General features: G+C 41.0%; 1 protein-coding gene across 1 annotated transcript in view; it reads left to right on the top strand.

Moving 5' to 3' along the window:
• The first annotated feature begins 666 nt into the window (after positions 1-666).
• tbx21 (T-box transcription factor 21) overlaps positions 667-25,755 on the top strand; it is a 43,603-nt gene continuing 18,514 nt past the window's right edge. The window contains exons 1-2 of the mRNA XM_060848515.1: positions 667-1,365; positions 23,738-23,892. Of these exons, the coding sequence (XP_060704498.1) occupies positions 836-1,365; positions 23,738-23,892 (685 nt within the window). The 5' untranslated portion in view covers positions 667-835. The remainder of the gene's footprint in view (positions 1,366-23,737; positions 23,893-25,755) is intronic.

The following is a 25,755-nucleotide window of genomic DNA, read 5'->3' as shown; positions in this document are numbered from 1 at the left end:
GCCGACCTCGGAATTGTCTTAGAGACAGCATTTTTAAAAAAATTAATCGCATTTCCAGTGCAAAAAGAGGCCATTCCGTCTGTCTCGACGGAGCCGATACCTTCAAATCACACACAAAAAAACTATTCTGATACGGTTTGACACACCTCCGGGGACAGGTGAGACCTTCTAGCCCTGCAGCAGTAGGACGCCTCGACAGATTTTTTTGTTTCGCTTTGAAAAGCTGCCCAATCCCGCACCCTCGCCTTCTTGCACCCAAACCGTGATAACGCAGCCCTCACCCCCCCCCCCCACCCCCAAAGTGTAGACTCAATTGTCCCCAGAAAATACATTAGAGTCAGTTCCTCTTTCTTCCTGTTCTGCTGCCACTGCGGATATTGCTGACTGATATATTTCACATGAAAGATTCACTTATAAACTCACTTTCTTCCCCCTAACCCTCACCAAACCCTCTTGCTCCATTCCCTCCCGAGGTTCCCTCATCCTCTCACCCCCATCCTCCTCCGGGCCTCAGAGAGGGTGATTGGACGAATCAGAGTTGACTATGCAAATACAAACAGGGAGCCAATGAGGAGCGGGTTGATGTTGCCTATTAATGAGGACTGAGCCAATCGGATTAGAAAGACCCTGAGGCTGCAGCCTGTAATATTTAACGGGAGCTGGTACCTGGGAGGTTGGTAGACCAGAGACTTTAGAACCAGAATGGACATTATTACATTCAACAGCAATCTCCAAGTGTGATCACGCTCAGGGTCCTTTTTTTTGTTTGTTTTGGTCTTAAAAACAAAAGTTTCACTTTTTTTATTCCTTTTAATTCTCTCTCTCTGGACAGTCCATGGGAGGATCGACTCCAAATTCCGGCTCCAGTTTCCCCATCAGCATGTTGAACCAGCCAGAGTCCAGTGAGAACTTCAGCAAAGACGCCGAGAGGAATACCAAACCCATGCAAGATTTCCCCGAGCTGAGGTATGGCATGCAGGACCGGTTCTACCTAGCGGCTGACCAGTGCCAGAGCAACCCGGACTCTGTCCCTCTCCCGTACCCCAGCCAACACATCTCGGCGGCTGGCATCTCGGTGGGCAACGCCAGCAGGTTCCTGAGTCCAACTTTATCCAACTGCCCTTACCCCGCCACCAGAGCGCCGGTCCCCGGAGCGCCGAGCTACCCAGCCCCCGGGGCCGAGGTCTATTCAGCGGGCACTGACTCCTTCTCGGCCCCGTACGCTCCCTCCTTCCAGCGGACATCCATCTACGGCGTGCCGGGCTTGCAGGCGGCCGGGAAAGTGCAGATTCTCCTCTGCAATTACCAGCTTTGGGCTAAATTTCACAAACACCAGACCGAGATGATCATCACCAAGCAGGGCAGGTGAGTGCTTCTTACAGCCGAGCTCTTGTTTATTTGGCGTTCTGTGTCACTCCCCCATCCGAGTTGGCGAGTCTAAAACTCGAACGGAACTGACCCGAGTCCGAATTGTTCGGCTTCAGGAGGGAACACATCAAGTCTCGTGGAGATTTCAGGTCTCAGGTTCAGGTTGGTCAAACCTGCACCACACTCACTGCTCTCTCTCTCTCTCTCTCTGTGTCCCTCTCACTCACTCGGAACACTTGCTTCATTTCGTGTCTGAGGTTAACTTCTTCAAAACCAAATCTCTGGGTTTCAGGATTACGCTGAGCGCGTGTGGTTTCCAAACTTGAAACACAATCTCTCTCTCTCTCTCTTTTTGCCCGCTTCTAGACTGAAGATGATAATTTCTACGGCAGATAATAAAAATGGAAGCCTTGCTAACTCCTCCCTGACAGAAACACAGGGTGTGGGTTCAGGGGAGGGGGATTGCTTGACCGCTTCCCGTGTTGTTTTATTTTGGCGAGCGAATGTGTACTCTTTCAAACCCCGTTCCGCCGTCTTCCCAGAGAGAGTCACTTCCCCATTGTTCACACACACACACAGCGTTCCTTTCAGACGAAACCTATTCCCCATTCCCAAGTCAGCGCGCCTTGTCAATTTCGTGAAACCGGCGAGAATTTCACTTTTAGCCCCCACTGTCCAGTTGTCCGGACGCCTCAAAAGGGCGGGAGACCCCGTAACTGCCTGAGGAAGGACTGACCCTTCCGGGTTCACTATACCTGGCCCGTGTAGCTCATGAATTTTGGACAACATCGGTTTGAGCGCCATAAGTTTGGTTATGAACTTCCAGGCCTATGGGCTTTTCTTTTCCCGATCGAGGCAATTTTACCTTGGGTGAAGTCAGACAGATGTCAGGATTAGAGAAATTTCCTTACAGGAACGGCAGTCCAAACTCCAGGTTAGCATCAGTGTTTTAGCTAAGAGACTATTTCAAATTGACCTCTAATCTAACCCGGGCTGGGGGAAGACTCGCAAAGAGTACAATTTCGTGTCTTGGCCGTAAACTGTTTATCTGCTGTCCGACCCTGACTCAGAAACTTTTAAAACATCCAAACTGCATTTGAAATCGCCACCGTCCCTCACAATCCCTCTCCTCAGTGTCTGCACAGACCCTCTCAATCCCTCTCCCCAGTGTGTGCACAGACCCTCTCAATCCCTCTTCCCAATGTCTGCACAGACCCTCACAATCCCTCTCCTCAGTGTCTGCACAAACCCTCTCAATCCGTCTTCCCAATGTCTGCACAGACCCTCTCCCCAATGTCTGCACAGACACTCTCAATCCCTCTCCCCAGTGTCTGCACAGACCCTCTCAATCCGTCTTCCCAATGTCTGCACAGACCCTCTCCCCAATGTCTGCACAGACCCTCTCAATCCCTCTCCCCAGTGTCTGCACAGACCCTCTCAATCCGTCTTCCCAATGTCTGCACAGACCCTCTCCCCAATGTCTGCACAGACCCTCTCAATCCCTCTCCCCAGTGTCTGCACAGACCCTCTCAATCCCTCTCCCCAGTGTCTGCACAGACGGTTTGCTCAGGCTTTTGTCATTGCGAGCGGGAGTGATACATACATTTGAAAATGTGCCCCTTTTTCCGTCTCCACCCCCAGCGGTTGAAATCCGGGTTTGAAAGAGACTGAATGGTAGAGCTCAGGAGATATACCTACTCCCCTCGAATCTGAAACACTTTGTTTTTAATGTAAAAACCGTTCGGTGACACAGGTGGCTTCCCACTCTTTCCGAACGCGATCGGCTGTGATAAACTGTAGCTTGAATCTGCCTTGGAAAACAGACCTGAAGGCGCACCTGTCACTCACTTTTTTCAGAAACACCCAATTTCCTGTAATCGAGGATGACTCCTTTTAAAGACACAGTTTTCAAGCACTCTTTGTAGGGAGTGGATCGCTCATGGACTGGGGATGTTAAAGTATTTGTAACATATTCACTCAAACTGAGGGCAGGTCAAAACGGCACTCTCAGCCACTTGCCTATTTCAGCAACTTGCCTCGGTGACTGACTCGGTTTGAGGTTTATAAATTTTAATCTGCTCCCTCATTACCCCGAGCCTGTTGCTGCGTGTGTATGTGCACATGTTCCTGTACCACAGCCAATCTGTTAAGAGTATGTGGTCCACACAGAGGTTTGAGATTCATTGCTCCACTTCATTGGTACCAGTAAACTCGAAGCCAGTTAACCCATTAAGTACTGGACAAAAAGCAAACGCTTAAGACCCTATCTCTTTTGCTTTTCTTTCTTAAGATGTGACAGTTCATGGGAAGTTCAAGATCAATATAGATTCTGATTATCTTCATCACCTCTTGCAACACCAATGATCCGCGGAGTACAACATTAATAATATTAAGTAGGATAGATCTATAAAACCATAAGAAATGATGCTACGCATATACAAATCTAAATGTGTTCACCCTCCCAAGCAAGCTACACATACACGCCCAGCGCTTCATTCGATTCTCCATGACCACACGATGTACAATTCATTTTTCAAAATCCTTCCCTCCACCCTCCCGCTTTCTCATTTCTTGACATCTTTGCAACTTCCGCCAAATATTCTGATCAAATTCGCTCTACAAGAGAGTCTGCCTGGACCTCGGGAAGATTGCAAAGAGAAGGAGACTGATCCCTGGCAAACTCTCGCCGAATACATTCCCCACAGGGAGTTGGATTTACCAGCATCAGGGGCTCTTCAGCATCACCCGAGGAGGGTCACAATTGTAGCTGTTGTATTTTTTGACTGCGTTAGTCCCGTCAGCAAAACCCAACCTTACATTTTACCATCTGTCTCAAGTCAGCTCCTAATCAACTAGATACCTAGTCCTAGAATAGAATTTGCATGCAATTTTAACAGAACCTAAGGTCGGCGTATTGTAAAATTCGATGCCTGCATCGTCTACCCAACTATTTTTCGGGAGAAGGACTAGGGTTCTTTAAAATAAACATTGCCGCATCTTTAAGAATTTAGACGCAAATAGGAAAGAGCCAGCACTGATATAACGCCCCTCACGCCCCCAGAGCGTCAGCAGAAACGCTCTACAAGCCCAGGAAGTCTTGTCAAAGTGTGGTAACCGGTGTCATGTAGGAAATGGGAGTCGAGATCACTTGCAAAAAGAGACAATGCATCGCAATTCTGCTTTTTACACAGAGAAAGAGCATAGTTTTTTTTAGAGGGGTTGGGTTGGGCTTGAATTCGTAACGTGCAGAATGCATAACGTAAAAATTTCAAAGAACGACATGCTCTTTTTAAATTCAAATTGATTGTTTTTTACAGTTTAATTTACGTGCTGCAATTTTTTAAAAAAGAATTACAGTCAACCTATGAATCTCAGTTGGGGGGAAAGTGTACATACATTTGAGTAGTTCCGACTCACTGCTTTGGCAGCATGCACTGTGCTTTATGACGAGTTATCCTTATCACTTCTTTCATTTTCTTGTAAATATTTCTTGTAGAATTGATTGATACTGGCGATTTTGAGCGATGCTTCGTCAACCTTTTGAACAAGATTAGAGTAACCAAATGCAAGGAAATTGACAAGAAGATCACCCCCCTCCCCATATAATTCTGTGCTGAAGTTACACTTTGTAGCAACAACTTCAACAGTTTGGGCTTTGCTGCAATGTAGACATTTTCCGTTCTCGAATGTATTTTCTCGAAAAGAATATTTTCTCTCCCTTTTGGATTTTCGGAACTTTACTATGTTTTTGTTTCTGCTTCCCCCCATTTTCACTCCTCCTCTGTGTCTGGGGAGTTTATTCTCTGTTGACAGTTTATATCGACACCTATGGCCCATTGCACCATCGTTAAATATCTACCTGTACATAAATATCCTGCCTTACAACATTTACTTTTCCCCTCTTTTTCTGCCTCACTGCTTTCCCCTTTCTCTGAATCTTTTTTTTTGTCCGTGTGTTTTACCTTATCTCTTGAGTGCAAACCTGACCAACCACCTCTCGCGGCCAACACTCTATTTAATTAATTTTATTCTGTCTCCCTAAATATATTTCCTTGTGTTGTTATACTATCCTGGAATTTCTTGAAGAGCCATTTCTGTGTTTTTGAGGTAGTTTCTGCAGGTTATACTGGCCTTGTGTATATGCGCCTAACCTGCCTGGTTGCTTTCATCTCCATTTTACGGAAATGAATATTAAAAACCGCAAGTCAAACTTTGTTTGCATCTTCTCCCTAGCGCTACATACTCCTCCGTGCGCAGCACCTTCCTCTAGAGTCTGTCTTTTTGCAGTGACCCACTGAGTATTGCACCTCCCACTGGCGAAAGGATGGGGTGTGCGTTTGAATTTTGGTCAGACAGCGGGATGGGCCCCCAGGGAGATTAGGGTTCGAATTATATCTAAAATGCCAGCTCCCGCTCCCCCTACAACTGTCTTCGTCAGAATAGTCCAGTGTGAAATGAGTAACCAAGGGGTGATTCATCAAACTGAAATCTTTATTTAAAATGTGTAGGAGTTTATTTTAATTCTCTCCTCTTCAAAGAAATGGCCTTCCTTTCTTTCGCCCACTTCATTCATATCCATGCTAAAGGAAAAAAAAACGCTATGGTACATAGCATTCTATTTCAAAATAAGTCACCGGCCAGTCTCAAGTGAGATTTCTTCTAAAATTAAAAAAAAACTTTTTTTTCAGGGGATTGCACCTTGGTTCAATTTTGTAAAATTTTTTGTTAATTGGAATCTGTAGTTTGTCCTTTGTGGCTTCAAAGTACTTCGTAAAATTGGTCTAATTCTCAGTTCCTGTTTTGATGCCCTCAAAGTTGCCAAAAGCCATCTGAACTGATGGGAGTATTCAGCATTGCACCTCCAACCCTTACCATACTGGACTGTACGTCTTCACTTCTAATAAAACCTGACAATTTTAATTAACCTGCTTGGACATGTTATAAGACACGTCTCCATGACCATCATAGTCCTGATGTAGTACCTGAACTTAAGGTCTTTTAGCTCAGAGAGAGGGATTCCCATTCCACCAGAAGGATCCCAATTAAGTTAAAACAACCCAATTCATGTCAATCTTGCTAACTTAGTTAGACATCGATAAATTATTTTCTTTCTCCTCTGTGTGTATAACACACTGATACCAAAATACTAGCTGAAGGTGTGCACTGTGGCTCAGTGATTAGCACTGCTGCCTCACAGCACCAGGATCCCAGGTTCCCTTCCAGCCTCGGGCGACTGTGTGGAGTTTGCACATTCTCCCCTTGTCTGCGTGCGTTTCCTCCTGGTGCTCGGGTTTCCTCCCACAGTCCAAAGATGAACAGGTCAGGTGAATTGGCCATGCTAAATTGCCCATAGAGTGAGGCGCATTAGTCAGAGGGGAATGGGTCTGGGTGGGTCACTCTTCGGCGGGTCGGTGTGGACTGGTTGGGCCGAAGAGCCTGTTTCCACACTGTAGGTAATCTAATCTAAAAAGCAGAGAAACTCAGCAGGTCTGGCAAACTTGAAACATTAATTCAGTTTCTCTCTCCACAGTGAGACCTGCCGAGTTCTCCAGCACCCTGTGTTTATATGTCAGATTTCCAGTGTCTCTGGTGTTTTGTTTCTATTTGACCGAAGACAGATGTGAATGCCAAATGCCAACCACCTGAAAACTAACCTTGCAGTACATCTTTGGAAACTTAAGGAATTAAACCTCCATCCATTCAATGTACTTCCATTATTTTATGTTCACTGGGAAATCCATCCTTTTCTCTGTAATTAGTAGTTAAGCCACAGGTCTATAAAGAGGCAACCATTAGCAGGAACCTTTATAAATGAACGTGAAGCTATTCTGGATGTGTCATAGATTACAAATTTGGAGTGTTCATAATACTTCCGTGTATGATGGTAATATTTTGAAGTATTACAATTACCTCAGCAAACCCAGCAAACCAAAGTTTCTATTAAATACAGTCTCTGCTCCGATATATATTTCCATCCTGCATATTCTAGTGTTGGTTCAAGTGAATGTTGAAGACCCAGACAGCCAACATCCTTCCCTTGAGCAACACAGATACGGATGGTTATCAATGCTGTTTGTTGTAGCTTGCTGTGCACAAAATGGAGGCCAGGTTCACCCATTTAACAACAGCAATAAAACCTAAAGAAATTAGTTGCATGTGAAACACCTTGGAATGTTTCTGAATGACCTCATTGTGTAAATACAAAATATTTTTCAGATATATCAAAATTAATTGTCAATTAGAATTGCATAGATTTAAGTACAGAAGACTTAGAAGATCTATTTCTTAGATAAGTTGTTTATAATTTTCTTTTAATTTTGTGCCTGGAATGGTTTCTTTTTTCTCCTCAATGTCCACTATTGAAATGGTTCTATTGGAGCTGGCTATCTACCAGCTATGTACCCATATGGCCAATCTTAATACGTCATGTCTAGACAGTGAATGTCAGCAGGTCCTCAGCCAACAGTCACACATGCACTTTCCAGCTGGGGTCACTGGATGGTGACCAGGAGCTTTGGTGAATTATATTTTTCCCATCACTACTTGAAAGGTACTGAGGTCATGTGTGGCATTGCAACTTCTGATGATCTGGGCAAAGATCAGGAATTAAGCCTGAGACAGAGTTTGATGGACCTTAAGCTATATACCTCATGCAGGAAGGATTGGAATGATAAATTGCAACAATGGCTTGGAGACTTAGCAGGTTGTATGATCAAATGCAATGGCCCTTTATTAATATCCAGAATGTGTTACTTTTGTATTATCCCATTGGATTCCACTGTGATATATATCAATAAAGTATAATAGCTGATGCATGCATTTTTTAAACTGTCCACATTAGCTGCAAAAAGTACAGTAAAGATTTTGTCCATAATTTCATTGATTATTTTCATAGAATTTCATAGAATCCCTACAGCAAAGACTTTGGTTTATGTTTAGAGAAATATTTTGCTTTACATTAAATCAAAGCATATTACACTGGTAGGAGCACATAGAGGGGAAAATGTTAGTGCAGTAATAGAATCTTTCAGAAGTGCAGCAATCTTTCTGGAGTCTTTCTTGACTAAAGGATGTCTGCAAGCAGGCTACCTTGAACCGAAGGGCAGTCATTGTTGCAAGGTAGCATAGAGCTCTCATGGACAGCAATGTGACAATTATCAAATAATCTGCCTTTTGTGATGTTGATTCTGGGATTGATCAGGAAACCAGAACTACCTCTCGCTCTCTTCTTTAAAATGGCACAAGTGCTGTTTAAAAATGTGGTTTTAAAAAAATTGCATGCACTCATCACTTCTGAATGTGTGGAATATAGATTGTGTTTATGAAGCCATTTTACCTGCAGGTTACTGTATCCAACCTTAATAGTCAGTCAATCTATGAACTTTAAACCAGCATTGCTTTCCAAGATTAGAAGGTATTTCCGAATACATCATGATCCAGATTTGTGCAATCTTTGCTATCTTTGATAAACTCATCATACTAAAATATTTTGAAAGGTTAGTTAACTATCAGACCGATCCATCTAAATACTTGTGAATTATCATTGCAGCCTTTATAGGTTGCTTGGCACACTGAAGGCTTACAGCAAGTTTATCATCATGATCTATTAGTCTCTCTAATATTCAGGTATATTATAGCATTGTACTGTTTTAATTATGTGTCTTTCATTTAATCATCCTTTTGTATGTAACTGTTGTACTATCTGGCTCTTTGATTGACCTGTTATTTAGTGTGCTTGATATGACCATGTGTGTTCCTGCATAGTGAACATTATGTAAGGAAATCTTTACAGTAATATCTAGATAAATGCCCACTTAATTTGATCAAAAACCTGTGTCCAGATATACATTTAACATTAGAGCAGATGAATGCAGTGGGAGATTTTGTAACCAAATTAAGTACTGTACATTGACAGGAAATGCTTAGCAAGTCAAATAGAATGAAAAACTGAATAGATGGTTATAACATTTCAAACAGCTTTCAATTTCTAAATGTTTAGGCTGTCTTTTAGCCGCATTTGGCTGTTGTTTAATTTGTTCTTTCATTTTGATTTCCAGGATGTAGCATTCTCCTCCCCACCCTCATTTTAGCTCTCGTTACCCAGGCCAGATTCTGTGTGTCTGTGAATGAACGTATGTGAATGTGATCATATGCTACTGCACTTTGCCGAAGTACTGCCTGGTGTTTATTTTTCAGTGCTTAGTGTTAAGAGTATATCTCATTTGGCCTGTGCAAAGTTCTTGTCAGCTCTGTAGTAGCACATGTTGGTGTTGTTCTGGGAGTAGCTGAACTCTGCTTTACCCCAGTGCTGTCAGGAGACATGTTTATAAACCTGTTCAATGAGCCACGGCATTGTCAGCCCTGCAGCTAGATGAGACTTAGCTTCTTAGAAGCAACCTTTCCTCCAACCACATTAAATATGAAATAAAGCCCACTTAGGAGGGCAGGATTTCAAACAGCAATGTCCAAATATTGTAGCTTTCAACATTTGGTTATTGTGCATCTTAAGAACCACAATTTTTGCAGTAATTCACAGAATCTAGGCAGGAGCAGTGTCTTATATCTATTTACAGAGGGTAGAAAGATTGATACATATGCGTGTATAATAGGAGGGAATTTCTAAATTTAAATGAGTTCTGGAATCTAATCTGAATAATGTTACTAATTGTTTTGTAGCTTCTCACAATACCTATTAGTGCAACCAACATTAGCAACTATTCCTTATCAGAGCAATACAAAGAGCAGTTTACAATCTACAACAGCATGTTATTCAGTCAGTAAAGCTATGTCTCATCAGTTGGCTTTTGAGAATGCCCAGGAGGAAAGCCACCACCCAGAAACATAACTCCGAAATCTGAACGTGTGCCTCAAGCCAAAACCTTCTTATGTTAACTCTGTGAATGATAAATATATTGTACTGTACTTGTGATTCGGAGAACAAACTTTCTTTTTTCTATAGAAGGTGCTATCCAAACTCTCTCAGTATTTTGATAAAATGATCAGTCTTCTTGTAGAATAAATGATAATTATGGATCAACTAACTGAACAGGACCAGGAAGTGTGATAGAGAGGTGGGTAAATTAAAGATAAGCCTCATTCCTACTCCCCAACTAATATCCACTGTGTCACAGGGATTGTGTTGGAGCCTCACTGTTTATATCAATGACTTGGGTGGAGGGACAGAATGTATTGTTGCCAAATTGACTGGTGACTCAAAGATAACTAGAAAAGTAAATGTTAAAGAGGACATAAAGAGACTACAAAAAGATATAGAATTGTAGAACCCTGACAATGCAGAAGGAAGTCATTCGGCCCATCAAGTCTGCACCGACTCTCCAAAGAGCAGCCCACTCACACCCCTATTACACCTTCACATTTCCCATGGCTAATCCACCCAGTCTGCACATACCTGAACACTACAGACAATTTCAGCACGACCAATCCACCTAACCTGCACATCTTTGGACTGTGGGAGGAATGCATGCAGAGAGTGGGAGAACATGCAAACTCCACACACACACACAGACTGGAATCCCACCGCCTCCTTGACCTGCAATCTTCTTCCCGACCTTTCTGCCCCCATCCCCTCTCTGGCCTATCACCCTCACCTTAACCTCCTTCCATCTATCGCATTTTTATCTTAGCCTGCATGGCACACCCTCCTCATTCCTGAAGAAGGGCTTATCCTGCTGCGCTTTTCCAGCAACACACTTTTCAGCTGTACTAAGTACTGAGCCACCATGCAGGTTAGAGAAATGGACAAAGATGTGGCAATTGGAGTACTTTATGGGAACATGTGAATTTGTACATTTTGACCCGAAGATTAAATAAAGTGCCGAAGGAGTTCATTCGGCCCATCATGTCTGCACCTACCCTCCAAAGAGCAGCTCTAGATGGTGAGAGAATGCAGAGATCTGAGATGCAGAGCAGTTTTGTTATATTGTGCTTGAACTGAAAAAAATAATTTGTAGATACATCAATTAATTAGGAAAGCCGATAGAATGTTATCACTTATCGTGAGAGAAATTGGATGCAAAAGTAGTGAGGGTACTTTTCAGTTATACAGGGTATTGATAAGACTACATCTTGAGTACTGTATACAGTACTGGTCACCTTACTAAAGGAAGGATGTAAGTGCATTGGAAGCAGTTCAGAAAAAAAATGCCAATCTAATATCCAGAATAGGTGAGTTGTCCAATGAGGAAAGTTAGATTGTTTTAATCCGCTGGTTATAGTTTATATTCACTGGATCTTAGAAGAGTAATCGGAGACCCGATTGTGGGTGGCACAATGGCACAGTGGCTCTGCCTCACAGCGCCAGAGACCTGGGTTCACTTCCCGACTCAGGCGACTGACTGTGTGGAGATTGCACATTCTCCCCTGCGTGGATTTCCTCCGGGTGCTCCGGTTTCCTCCCACAGTCCAAAGGTGTGCAGGTCAGGTGAATTGGCCATGCTAAATTGCCAGTAGTGTTAGGTAAAGGGGTAAATGTAGGGGTATGGGTGGATTGCGCTTCGGCGGGTCGGTGTGAACTTGTTGTCGGTGTGGACTGGAAGTAATCTAATCAAAACATATAAGACCCTGACTTGACTGGGTAGATGGGAGAAAGTAGAAATTGGGATTGCAGTTTGAAAAATAAAACAGAAGAGACAAGAAGCTTTCTTACAAAGGCCTTTTTGTTTTTGTAACTCTCTTCCTGAAATCACAGCAAAAACAATCCTTGAATATTTCTAAGGCAGAAGGGAATACATGTTTGGTAAGCAAGGTCTGAAAGATTATCAGTGGCAGACGGGAATGCAGATTTGAGGTTACAGTCAGATCAGACATGATCTTAATAAATGGCAAAGTGGGCTCCAGGGGCCAAATGCCCTACTCCTGCTCCTCATTCGTATGTTTGTAAGTACAACAAAACCAATGAAACCCGGTAAAGATTTTACAGTCTAGTCCAATTTAAGGGCATTAAGGCCAATAGTAGCACTCTGAGGCTTACAGTCCCCTTCAAACTTTCAATCAAGCCAAATGAGTCAAGTGGCCACTATAATTGCAAATGACATAGCTGCAGTAAGGTAACAACCCTTGAATTGCTGAAAACTACAATGGATTGAATGGCAAGTGTACCATCCAGGGTGATAGAGTCGCAAGAAAAAACCAACTTCAGTCCCAGTCTGGATTGAGTTCACTGATTGCAGGCAAATGTCAAAAGCTTTATCTGGCTTTAACCCAGGCCTAAGGATTCCAGGGTTTCCATATTGAGTACTCTCCAGAGTCCATACTACCATCCATCCCAAACATGACGTGAAATTAAAACTGGATAGGCACTAGATTTATTTAGCCTTCAGTGGATATCCACCAACAAATAGTTGAAATAGAAAGGGGAAAAATTGAGGATAGTGATGTTGGAAGAAGAGAGAACGGACCAATATCATACTGCAGTGCTGTACTAATCATATTAATCAGGTCATTCAACCTCAAGACCTCTTATCCCTTTACACCTGTATTTACACACAGCACTTTTCAAAACTGCAGACATCAGCAAATTTACCACATCAGAAAAATCCTATAAGCAGATAAGAGACTGAACAACAACTTGCATATTCTGCAAAAATAACTTAAAAATAGGAAGGGGTTACAATGCAAAAAAAATTGTCTTGCTAAAGCAATAGGCACATTGAATGTTGTTTTAAATTGCTGCAGAAAACACTTCATTACATCAGTAAAGTTATTAATTCACTTTGTCATTCTTAAAATAGCAACAAAAGAACATTACACAAATGGTGAAATGCAAATTTCACAAATAGTAATTTCAGGGGCACAGGTTTCTAATATCAGACCCAACTAACAAAACCATTGGATTCTGAAAAAAATGTGAAACGTTAGTCTATAGTTGTTCAAAATTATCACTGATGTTTGAAAATCCTTCCATGAACTAACCAGTCCCAATCTCTATAATCTGTGTCAGCCTGGTTAAATTTCTTGTATTTCCCCGACTCTGATCTCTTGGCATGTCCTGATTTTAATTGCTTCACAATTTTCGATCATGCCTTTAACTGACTAAATCCTCAACTCTGGAATTTCTACTCATAACTATTCCACCTCTCTACATCTCTCCTTACCTTTATGATGCTGCTTAAAACCAACCATTTAATCAAGTTTTGGTTTCCTGTCATAATATGCCTTTAGCTCAGTAATCAAATCTTTTATAATGGTTCTTGTATTGGTTTACTACATAATTGTACAAATGCATGTTACTGTTGTTCCTTCACCTCATACAATGCCTGAAAGGATGGTTGTTGTACAAGAATTAAATTCATATCATTACAGTTTCAGACTTTCTTGTATATTTTTCCAAAAAATTACATTATTCATACATTTGTAAAAATACATTACAAAGCATTTCAATTTCGATATTACACAATTTGCAATAAAATTAAACTTTTACAAGTATTCGAGACACAACAGTAATCGTATAAACTCAAGTTTCACTCTTGAGATTAATGGAATGACTGTCCGATAATCCAACCCCCAATCAATGTGATACCACTTTCAGATTTACTTCACATGCAAAATAAAATATGCAAAGATAGTTCTGCAGATTCTAATTTGGTATAGGAAAGGTTAACCAGTTGTTCTGTATTTGAACCATTAAAACATCAGGATTCTTCAGGGGCTTGACAGGATAAATGCTGAGAGGATGTTAACCCTCACGGGAGAGTGTAGGACCAGAAGGCATAGTCTCAGAATAAAGAACTGACAATTTAAAACTGAGATGAGGACGAATTTCTTCTCTCAAATGATCAAAGATGAATCTGTGGATTTCCTTGCCACAGAGTCCTTGTGTATATTTAAGACTGAGATAGATTCTTGATCAATGGAGAAATCAAGAGTTGTGGGGAAAGAGCAGGAAAGTGGAAGTGAGGAGTGTTAGATCAGCCATGATCCTATTGAATAGCTTGAGTAATTAAATGGCTTATTTTGTTCCTAATTCTTGTGGTGTAATGGTCTAATAATTGATGATTCTTATTTTGGTGCCAACAGGGATAGCTGTCTTGTGACCTCTTTTGCTTAATATCTTCCTAAATGATCTGGAGCTAGAAGTCACAGTTACAGGGGCTAGACATTCAGATGATACATAGTTAATAAAGTTGTTCAGCTGAAATATTGAATAGGACGTGCTGTAAGATTTGAATGTACTAGAGAGTTATGGGAATTATAGTAGATTCAATTTAATATAGAGAAATGTAAACTGCCTCACGAAAATACACAAGGGTCATTTACATAGAAAGAAAATAAGGTGCATGGGAAGCGAATACAGCACTGACAATCCTGATAGATAGTGAATTGAAACAATTGCAACAGTGCTCACTTGCATTGAGTTAAGTAAATTCAGTTTCTGGGGAAATCTTAAACATCAATGCACCCTGTATAACCAAAATAGTGAAATAATCCTGACATATTCCATATCATTGATCCATCTAAACTTTAGCCTTTATAATAATTGCAGGTTTTATTGCTTTTAATAATAACAAGTAATCACTATGATTAGTTAAAAGTTCAATTATTTCAAATGACTACTGGAAAATGAACTTTATGGGTTGTGGCACTTTACGTTGGAATTCCTATATTATTAACGACAATTGCTTATATATGCGATTTCACCATACAATGTTACGGTTAATGGCTAATAAGTCAGAGAATTAGCCCAGAAAATATAGTATTGTAAAAGCAAAATGCTGAATTACCTGCAGTTTAGTGAGGTGAAACAAATTGCATTTGGGAAGTAAAATGTATGACAAGTGTTAGGTTCATGAATCTATGTAGCCAGTTGTGCGCCTATATTCAGAGCACAGTTCTGCAATTCCACTTTTGCTTCAATAGCCATTCCTAGTAATTAAATTGAAAATAGACTTAATAGATTATTAATCTGTAATGTTTAGTCTTTCTTTGGCTAACCTTTCATTCATCTCTTATTGTCCCTTTCTTTGGCTTTGTCAATTTTTGCCTGAAAGATTTTAATTTTTAAATACTTGGGTCATTTTATAACATTCAGAGGTTAAATCAGTTAAGTCAGCACAAACCGAGAATTGAACTTTTGACTTGCAGGCCTGTGTGCCCCTGTTTCTCACTGGGAGATAAATTTACAAGAAACATCCAAAAGTCCTTGAAATTTACATTCACAGAGCTACAAGTAATCATTGATCTTGTTTGTCTAGTCCCAAAGCATAGATGTGCTCTCATCAGCGATTAGCTGGAAGCCAATTTAAACTCAATGACATTAGTTTCAGACAGCTTGTTCTTAAATATATAATTTACATATTCAACAGCTTATGTTCTATGTGTGCACTGCAACCCCGACCTGAACAATGTGGGGATACCTAACATTTAACTTTCATAGTCTCATTTCCATCCAGGTTCGTATTTATATGTTGTAAATTAGTCATAATGCTCACACCAATAAAATAATTTCATCACCTCCTTTACACCAATTTAGATGTGTTTTTCTAGATGAATATAAGTTGCAATCTTGTGCATCCATAGTGCCTGATTAACATTCTTATTAATGCAAGTTAAAAGATTCACAAGAATTGGATTGAATACAGTTCTGTTACAACAACTTCAATTTACTTTCTGTTTCACCAAGCAGAGTAGGCATGAACGAGAGTTTGTGTAAAGCAAAGATATTCATCAGGGCAAAGAATCTTCATTTTTAGTGAACAAATATATGCAATCTCTCCCAATTTGGCCTCATGTCAAGTTAGTACATGTAATTTAAATTCTTACCCTCACCTTCAAATCTCACTGCAGCCATGCCTTTTCTTTCCTCTTTCCCCTTAAATTTCTGTAATTCTCGAAGGATGCTTTCCTCAAATGCTATCCTCATGCATATTTTCACCAGCTCACTCCATCATTGGAACTGTATCTTCAGCTGACTTGGTTTTGAAATTATCATTCTAAACCTCTCCACTTCTCCCTCCTTCACATTCCTTAAACCCTTTGACCAAATGTTCAGCCACCTTTTCTAACGTCCCCTCTATTTGAAATCTGACACAGTTCCTGTGAGTCACATTAGGGATGTTTTAGCAAAAGTATGGTGCTATAATGGCTTTGATATTGTTGCAGCACCAGTGAATGGAGACACAGAGTTTCAGAGTTCTGTGTTAGAGTATTTTCCAATTTGGTCATACATTGTCGTCATGGCTCACAATCAACAGATTAATTGTCTGCCCTGATGTCAGGAAACAAAGGTTCACAAAAAGAGAAGAGAAATTGTTGCAACATGTTTAATGCAATAATATTATTTTACATGCATATGTTGTAGCAAGGAGAACCTTCTTTGGCACTAGTATTTTTGCAATGTATTCAGCAATATATTATCAGTCATACATTTACATACTGTTGTTAAACAAGGAACTTGCATTTACATAGTACCTTTCATAAGTTCAGGACAACCAAAAATGCTCCTCTGGCAATCATTCTAAAACGTAATCATTGCCCTATTTTTGAGAAATGTAGCAGATAATTTGTGGAGAAAGTGAGGTCTGCAGATGCTGGAGATCAGAGCTGAAAATGTGTTGCTGGAAAAGCGCAGCAGGTCAGGCAGCATCCAAGGAACAGGAAATTTGACGTTTTGGGCATAAGCTTCCTGATGAAGGGCTTATGCCCGAAATGTCGAATTTCCTGCTCCTTGGATGCTGCCTGACCTGCTGCGCTTTTCCAGCAACACATTTTCAGCAGATAATTTGTGCCCAGCAAGATCCCACAAGGAGTGACAATATAATGACTTGGTAATCCCTTGAAGTGATATTGATTTAAAGGGTGAATATTAGGCTAGGGAAAATTTCACTGTTATTCTTTGAAATATTGCCATGCGATAGAGAGCTGGCAGGGTCACAACTTAATAGACAAAAACCAAAATAACTACAGATGGTGGAAATCAGAAAAAAACAAAAATTGCTCGAAACGCTCAGCAGGTCTGGCAGCAGCTGTGGAGAGAAATCAAAGTGAAAGTTGTGGGTCTAGTGACCCTTCCTCAGAACATTCTGAGTTCTGAGGAAGGGTCACCTGACACAGATTTTAACTAGGATTTCTCTCCAGATGCTGCCAGACCTGCTGAGTTTTTCTAGCAATTTTGTCCCAGTTTAATAGCTTACCTGACAGACGGTGCCCCCAACGGTGCAGGACCCCTTCAGTATGTTATACAGAAGATACAATAGAATGGCGGGTGTTAGCGTAGGCAACCCAAGATTTTGTTCTGGTGTCTGAGATTGAAGATTGGACTTTCTGATCCTCTCCCATTGCCAACAGAATTGATTGTTGTTTTGCATAAGTCTTAGAACTATCTTCAATAAATATTACCGGTCATAGATTGCTAGTTTACTCAGTTGAAATATTGGATATAATTAGAGGAATTCATCAGACGTTTTCCATGCATGTGGTAGTTCAGGACTATGAAAGGTGATGGTGGAGGTTCCAAATTTCTTTCCATCACATGCGAAAGTACACAATTAGTCCTAAGTATGCTGCAAATATAATACTGAATTACCAAGGTACATCATAAATGCACAAATCAACTGGTTCATTCAAGAAAAAAAATTAGACACCATTAATTGTGAGCCAGCATAAGCTGCTGGTAAATGTGGAACACTGCCATTTACTTTGAAGAAAATGGTGACTTTTATGATGGTAAAATATAAAGTATGTAGATTAGTTTGATCTCAGAGTAGGATAAAAATTCGGCACAACATCGAGGGCCAGTACTGTGCTGTACTGTTCTATGTTTTCTGTTGGTGCAGCGATGATGTTAACCAAATTTTTTTTATTGCATTTCCTGAAATGTTGTGAGCTCCTGTGCATTGCTAGGTTAATGCATTTTGTTTTTCCCTGCAAATTATCTGGGAATACTGCTGAATGCATTTTTCTGGAATCATTCTGATTGGGAAGGTATAGTTGGGGGATGGACTGAGGGGTGTACACGGAATGAATGCTATGGAAGCCTGACACAGAGATCTCAATTTGATAGGACATAAACCAACAGATATGATAGGATAGGACATAAACCAATGGGTAGTGAAGATGCCTAGGATAGACAATTTGCTTCTGCCAATAGTTTTAAGTGTTAACTCTCATTAACAGTGTTTAAATATTTAGATGGCATTTAAGACTGCAGTTTGGTCAACTGAATCTCAACATTTGAATTATCTACCCATCTGTAATGGCATTTAATGTATTCAGGAGACTGCAGTGGTTTTTCAACACATTAAAAACTGCAGAAAACTAGCACCAAATATGGTTTTACTAACAGGAGCAAATAATCACGGTTACAATTGAAATAGTTCTCTAATGCATATAGCAAAGGCCAAAGGTGCTTTGACTTCACTGCATGATTTTTAGATTTGAAAGCCAAAAGCTTTTTTTAATCAGTGAACTCATTTTATGTGATGAATCCGTATGATTATATACAGTCATGTCATATTACCCTTTCACTATCTTCCTGCATCAGTGTGGTCTGATGTGCAATTTGTTGACTGTTTGAAAACTAAAGCAAATCCATTCTGTGAAGTCGTGTTTAGCAGCAAGTGATGCAATGGGAGGTTGACACACACCCGAAATGTTGCATTCGCGAGCTCTGAGCATTTATGGCAGTTGTGGAGCTCTAAGCCAGTGAACAGCTTCATGGCGGCTTTTTAACTCCTTGCATTTCTCTTTCAAACTGTCCATTGCAGCCGAAATGGCAACAAGATTTGTGTCCTGCGGCAGTGAAAATGATCCACTGTTAGAGATCTCACCTGAATCCTCGTTATCTCACTGTCTTCCTGTCCCTTCCTCTCACGGACTGTCCAGCTTACTCCCATAAGACTATATCAAATAAGAACAGGAATAGGCTTTTCGGCCCCTTGAGCCTGTTCCTTGATTCAATAGGAGCACAGCTAATCCTACACTTGTCTTGTCCATTTTCCTGCGTTTTCCCTGTAACCCTTGAATTTCCTCTTAATCAAGAATCTATTTCAGCCTTAAATGTACATTCTAACCTCACAGCTCTATGGCAAGTCGTTCCAAAGAACCCGAGAGAAGAAATTCCTCCTTACCTCACTTTTAAATTTGTCACCCCCATTATTCTGAGACCATGCTCTCTTATCCCAGACTGCCCAAGGTGGGGAAACACCCTCTCAGCATTTAGCCCGTCAAATCCCTTAGGGATTCTACATGTTTCAATGAGATTGCCTCTCACAGACAGCAAAGTGGTTATTAATGCCTGGATCATGATGGTTCATGATGGATATTGGCCAGGGACTGGGCAGAAGTCCCCTGAAGTGAAAACAAAACATTGGAGAGACGAAGTAAATCAGGCAGCACCTGTAAAGAGAGAAACATAGTTAACGCTTTGAAGGCTGAGAAAAGTCATATTCAACTTGAAGTATTGACTGTGTTTCTCCCTCCACAGGTGGGACCAGAGTTGCTGAGCCTCTCCAGCATTTTTTTGTTTTTATTCTTTTTTTTGCCCCAGCCTCCACAGCACTTTACTTTTTCTAGAAAAACTCTACTATTCTTCAATTAAGGGCCTCAGCTTTCTTTCCCCCGAATTATAGAACCCCGGACGTAATGCTCAATTTTCTACAGAGGAGCTGGAACCTACAAGATTCAAGAGATGCAAGTGTTACTGAGTCATAGTAATCATTCAGGGTTTGCCATTCAACTCAAGATGGTTTTGATGGTCCATACCTGCTGGACTGATGGCATTCCAAAACTTCATGTGACTTGCTGGTGGCAAATAAAGAAACTGCTTTACTGAATCATTAGGTGTCCATTTTACCACAGGCCCCTCCAATTGATTGTTATCCCATTGTGATAGAACCTCGCAGCCCTTCCCCCGCCACTTCACTGAATGTTTGAGATTTTAGATTATTGCAAGGCTCAGTTTCATTTCAAATTGACATTCTCGTCGGAAACTAGTAATGGAACTTGGCTGTTGTATTTTCTTTCTCCGCTCGAGTGGTTTTTACTGAAAACGTTTCAATCATGTGATCCACTACGCTTTCCTGTACATACCAGAGTGAGCAAGTCAGAAAAGGCTTGTAGTCAATGAACCTTAGCCAGTTTCCTCACTCAGTTTGTTACTCTGATTACTTGATTTTATCATTTTTAAAAATAAGTTTACATTATTTGAAAATTGATCCAATTATCAAAAATATATCCAATGCACATTGCCTGTTTCAAGGAGAAATTTCAAAATTGCTGAAATCAGGCACAAGACTGATACATGATGCATCTCCAGTTATCTATTGCTAGTCATTTGACAAGTTGGGTTGGGATATCTGGCCGGCATGGACAGGTTGGACCGAAGGATCTGTTTCAATGCTGTACATCTCTATGAATCTTAAGACTAAATGTAAGCTGAATCAGATTCTGATGAACCTTTTAAAACCAAGGCAGCTGTTCTCATCTACTATCCCAGAATCATCCCAGTCCTTAACATCCATCCCAGTCCATAACATGGATCTGCCCCTATGCTTTCTACTACCTCCTAATAATTGGCACCCACCTCCAGATCCCTTGTTCCTATTCTCATTAAACTCATTGACCCCGCAACTTCCTCTTCTGCCTTCCACCCCATAGTTGGCCAAGACTGTTAATATTCTCACTATTAGCTGTTGTCCCTCTCTCCTTTTAAATTTGTGACCATCACCACCCTCAAAAAAAAACATTGTACAACACCATCGTTCCAAACTCCTACTCCACTTCCTGTTCCTCTCCAAAGTCTTTGAAGATGTCATGGCCTCCCAAACACTGATCTTTCACTGAACGCTATGTCTGACTCCCTCCAATCACAGTACCAAAACAACTCTTATCATATGACTGTGACCAAGTTGAACCTTTCCTCCTCAATTGTCTGCACCCTCTGCTTCACTGACTTAGACCTGAAGATCAGTAGATGGGATTGTACTCTCCTGATTCCATTCTTATCAATCTGTTTCTAGACATAGCATCTTGGGTAATGTCTGTTCCTCGTGACATCACACTCCAACATGTGGTACTCTCTCCAGATTTTGAGTACCCTTCATTTCTCAACTCTTGACTTCATATCTTAGAATCACACAGGACAGAAGAGGCACTTCACCCCATCGAGTCTAAAGTGACAAAAAGCCAGCCTAATCTACACTTTCCAGTACTTGGCCCATAGCCTCGAATGTTATGACCCTTCAAGTGCTTATCCAAGAGGTTATCCACTTCATCTCCCCTCCCAGGAATGCAATCCAGACACCCACCACCCTCTGGTTGAAAAGGATTTTTCTCAATTCCCCTCTGAACCTCCTGCTTTTCACCCTAAATGTATACCCCTTGTTATTGATCCTCACTCTAAGGGGAACAGCCGCTTTCTATCCAGCCTGCTCCTCACAACATTATGCCCCTCTAACAGGTCCCCACTCAGCCTTTCCCTGCTCTGAAGAAAACACCTTGAGCTTATCCAGTCTGTCTTCATAGCTACAGCACTCCATCCCAGGCAACATCCTGGTGAATCTCCTCTGCACTCTCTCCACTGCAATCACATCCTTCCTATGGTACAGTGACCAGAACTGCACACAGCACTCCATCTGTGGCCTAACCAAACTCATAGACTCATAGAGATGTACAGCATGGAAACAGACCCTTTGGTCCAATCTGTCCATGCCAACTCGATATCCCAACCAATCTAGTCCCACTTGCCAGCACCCAGCCCATATCCCTCCAAACCTTTCCTTTTCATATACCCATCCAAATCACTCTTAAATGTTGCAATTGTACCATCCTCCACCACTTCCTCTGGCAGCTCATTCCATACACGCACCACTCTCTGTGTGAAAAGGTTACCCCATCGGTCTCTTTTATACCTTTCCCCTCTCACCCTAAACCTATGCCCTCTAGTTCTGGACTCCCTGACCCCAGGGAAAAGACTTTGCCTATTTACCCTACCCATGCCCCTTATCATTTTATAAACCTCTATTAGGTCACCCCTCAGCCTCCGACGCTCAAGGGAAAACAGCCCCAGCCTGTTCAGCCTCTCCCTGTAGCTGAAATCCTCCAACCCTAGCAACATCCTTGTAAATCTTTTCTGAACCCTTTCAAGTTTCACAACATCTTTCTGATAGGAAGGAGACCAGAATTGCGTGCAATATTCCGACAGTGGCTTAACCAATGTCCTGTAACGTGACTTCCCAACTCCTGTACACAATACTCTGACCAATAAAGGAAAGCATACCAAACGCCTTCTTCACTCTCCTATCTACCTGCAACTCCATTTTCAAGGAGCTATGAATGTGCACTCCAAGGTCTCTTTGTTCAGCACCACTCCCTAGGACCTTACCATTAAGTGTATATGTCCTGCTCAGATTTGCTTTCCCAAAATGCAGTACCTCGCATTTATGTGAATTAAACTCCATCTGCCAATTCTCTGCCCATTGGCCCATCTGGTCAAAATCCTGTTGTAATCTGAGGTAACCCTCTTCGCTGTCCACTACACCTCCAATTTTGGTGTCATCTGCAAACTTACTAACTGTACCTCTTATGCTAGCATCCAAATCATTTATGTAAATAACAAAAAATAGAGGACCCAGCACCGATCCTTGTGGCACTCAATTCCAACAGAACCTCCCTGCTCTTATAATCTCTGCCATGGTTGATAAAGGCAAGTGTCCCATATGCCTTATTAACTTCCCTATTAACCTGTCCTGCCACTTTCAAGGATCTGTGGACAAGCACCCCAAGATCCCTCTGTTCCTCTTATGTAGGTTTGTCAAATTTTAATTTAAACTGGGGTAATTATGCGAATGCTTATTATATTGGTTGTGTGATATAAATGTCGATTGTTATCATTTTATCCAAGGACGGTTTGTAATTTTCCAGGTAATTTTTGATAGAATTCCTTTCCTTATTGGGCTATTTCAGTTTCATATTAAATTATTGGTTGTAGCATTTTTGGAAAAAACACAGCTTGACTTTCTTAATATTTTCCTGCATCAAGGAAATGACTTTGGTAGCCCTAGAACGTCCAGAGGTGTTTTAAGAAAAACAGCATGGCCAGTCATTCTGCACACAGCCAGATCCATAAATATATAAATATATATACATGACAAACTAGGAAATGACAATGATATGGGTGGAGGGGCTTTCTTTGGTCAGGAGATCAAACTATTCGGGGTTTCTGATTAACAATTGTGTCCATCTCTGGTAATGATAATCACAGTGACAAATATAAAATTAAAACGAAAGACTATTCCTTCAACAATATGATTCTAGACTGAGTGACAGAAAGAGCATTATTTTGTCAAACAGTTCATTTTTTTTTCTTTTTTAAATGGGCAGAATATTGACCTTTCTTGTTCCTCTCTTTTTCCAGGCGGATGTTTCCTTTCCTGAGTTTTAACATCACGGGGCTGGATCCTTCTGCTCATTATAATATTTATGTGGATGTTGTCCTGGCAGATCAGCATCATTGGAGGTACCAGGGAGGAAAATGGGTACAGTGTGGCAAAGCAGAAGGCAACATGCAAGGTTAGTGTGCCAGAGGCAACAGGCATGAACATCTGTGGGCACTTTACCAGAATAGTCTGCACTGCGCTTAAAATCCTTTCATATGGAAAGGGTATACTGTACACGTGGTCCAAAACACGTAATTTCTTGGTGGTATGGTACACATTTTGTGCTGGAAATTAATCTGAGGAGGTAGCATAAAGTGGAGTGCATCAGATCAGCTAGTCATTATGTGTAGCCATTTAGTTCCAGTGCAGTCAATGGCACTAAATATCAGGCACTGTATATAACAGGCAGCTAATCAGATATCACCCATTTTGAGGTACTGCCCATGATAATTTCTACATGACAGACTTTATAGAAGACAGCTGCCACTAGACCTTGTGCACAGACACAGATACATATATAATTCTGTACCCTCACTCTTGGTGGAAACAGTTTTGCTTCAGTGGTTTCACTTAACATTCTGTAAGATATTTGTGTTAATATGCTGCAGGATAAAACAAGCTCATGCCACCACACTTTAATGTTAAGACCAAGGGGTAATATTAAATATTAAATGTTATCAGATACTTGGGGCATATGATAATAGAACACTGCATCACTGAGCACTGGCCAACATTTAGCAATACAATTGAGGAGCTTGCTTGTTCCAAACAGTTTTGAAAATTAAATATATCCCATTAATATAGTCATTTACTGAAGATGCGAAGCTTTACGTTTTCCCCTGTTGGCAGTGGATGGGTTCTTTTTTTGTTCGAAACTGAATGCTCTAAATTGTCCTGAGAATATGAAAGCCACAGCAAAATTCTTCAAACTGCTGGAGAGTCAAAATAATTATTCACCCAAGGACTGCATGCTGTTCAGTTAGGACAGGTATTAGAAATCTAGGTAACTCCCATTGGAATATTGCTGCAAAAAGAGATATGTTGCTAAACATGATTTGGAGATGCCGGTATTGGACTGGGGTGGACAAAGTTAAAAATCACACAACACCAGGTTATCTTCCAACAGGTTTATTTAGAAGCACTAGCTTTCAGAGCCCTGCTCCTTCACCACCTGATGAAGCAGCAACATTCTGAAAGCTAGTGCTTCCAAATAAACCTGTTGGACAATAACCTGGTGTTGCATGATATTTTACTATGTTGCTAAAGGTTTCCATCTTACGCTCAAGGATAAACCTTTAAATCAGAGATTGTTGCAATAGATTTGAAATCTGGTATTCTTGCATTTGGTCTGAAATGGGCAACAAGTCAAAAAGGTTTGGCAGCATATCTCTCTTCATAGTGACATTGAAGTTCTTGACCACCAAGTGACTGTAGAAGATCTAAAGGAAGAAAGTTTCAATGGTTAGGGCCTCAATGGCTGAGGTCTTGGCCATCATTATTGGAGGGGAGGGAGATGTGGACACGTAAGAGGCTTCTGCAGGGTTTGAACTCCAACTCATTATCAAACCATTCTCGGGTTTGTCATTGATGACTTCCACAATCAAATAGCCAATATGTAATCAGTCCTAGGTTCAATCCAAGGACAGACATTTGATCAAATCCCTGGAGAAGGGGCAGAAAGCTATCCCCTTTATACTAAGGACAAGGAGAAAATCATTTCAAGGGAACTGTAAATGAAATCTACTGTGGAATAAAAGTTCCCATTGCAGTTTCTGTCCTCACTGCATTATTCTCTGAAGGAGTCAGAAACGAGACAAAACCCTCTCAACAAAGTACATCCACATCATCAGGACTGACCTGTCTTTCGTTAATGCATAGATCTATATTCCACATTTCATGTGATTGCATTTTCATGATATCCCCTGTGTGGTATATCAATCTTTCTGGTACAACTTTCCTTGTCAGATTAAAAATGAATTCATGCCAAGCACATCAA

This window comes from Hemiscyllium ocellatum, chromosome 32, assembly GCF_020745735.1.
Source record: "Hemiscyllium ocellatum isolate sHemOce1 chromosome 32, sHemOce1.pat.X.cur, whole genome shotgun sequence".
NCBI lineage: Eukaryota > Metazoa > Chordata > Chondrichthyes > Orectolobiformes > Hemiscylliidae > Hemiscyllium > Hemiscyllium ocellatum.
The sequence above is the reverse complement of the archived record's forward strand: the minus strand, read 5'-3'. Positions and strand labels throughout refer to the sequence as shown.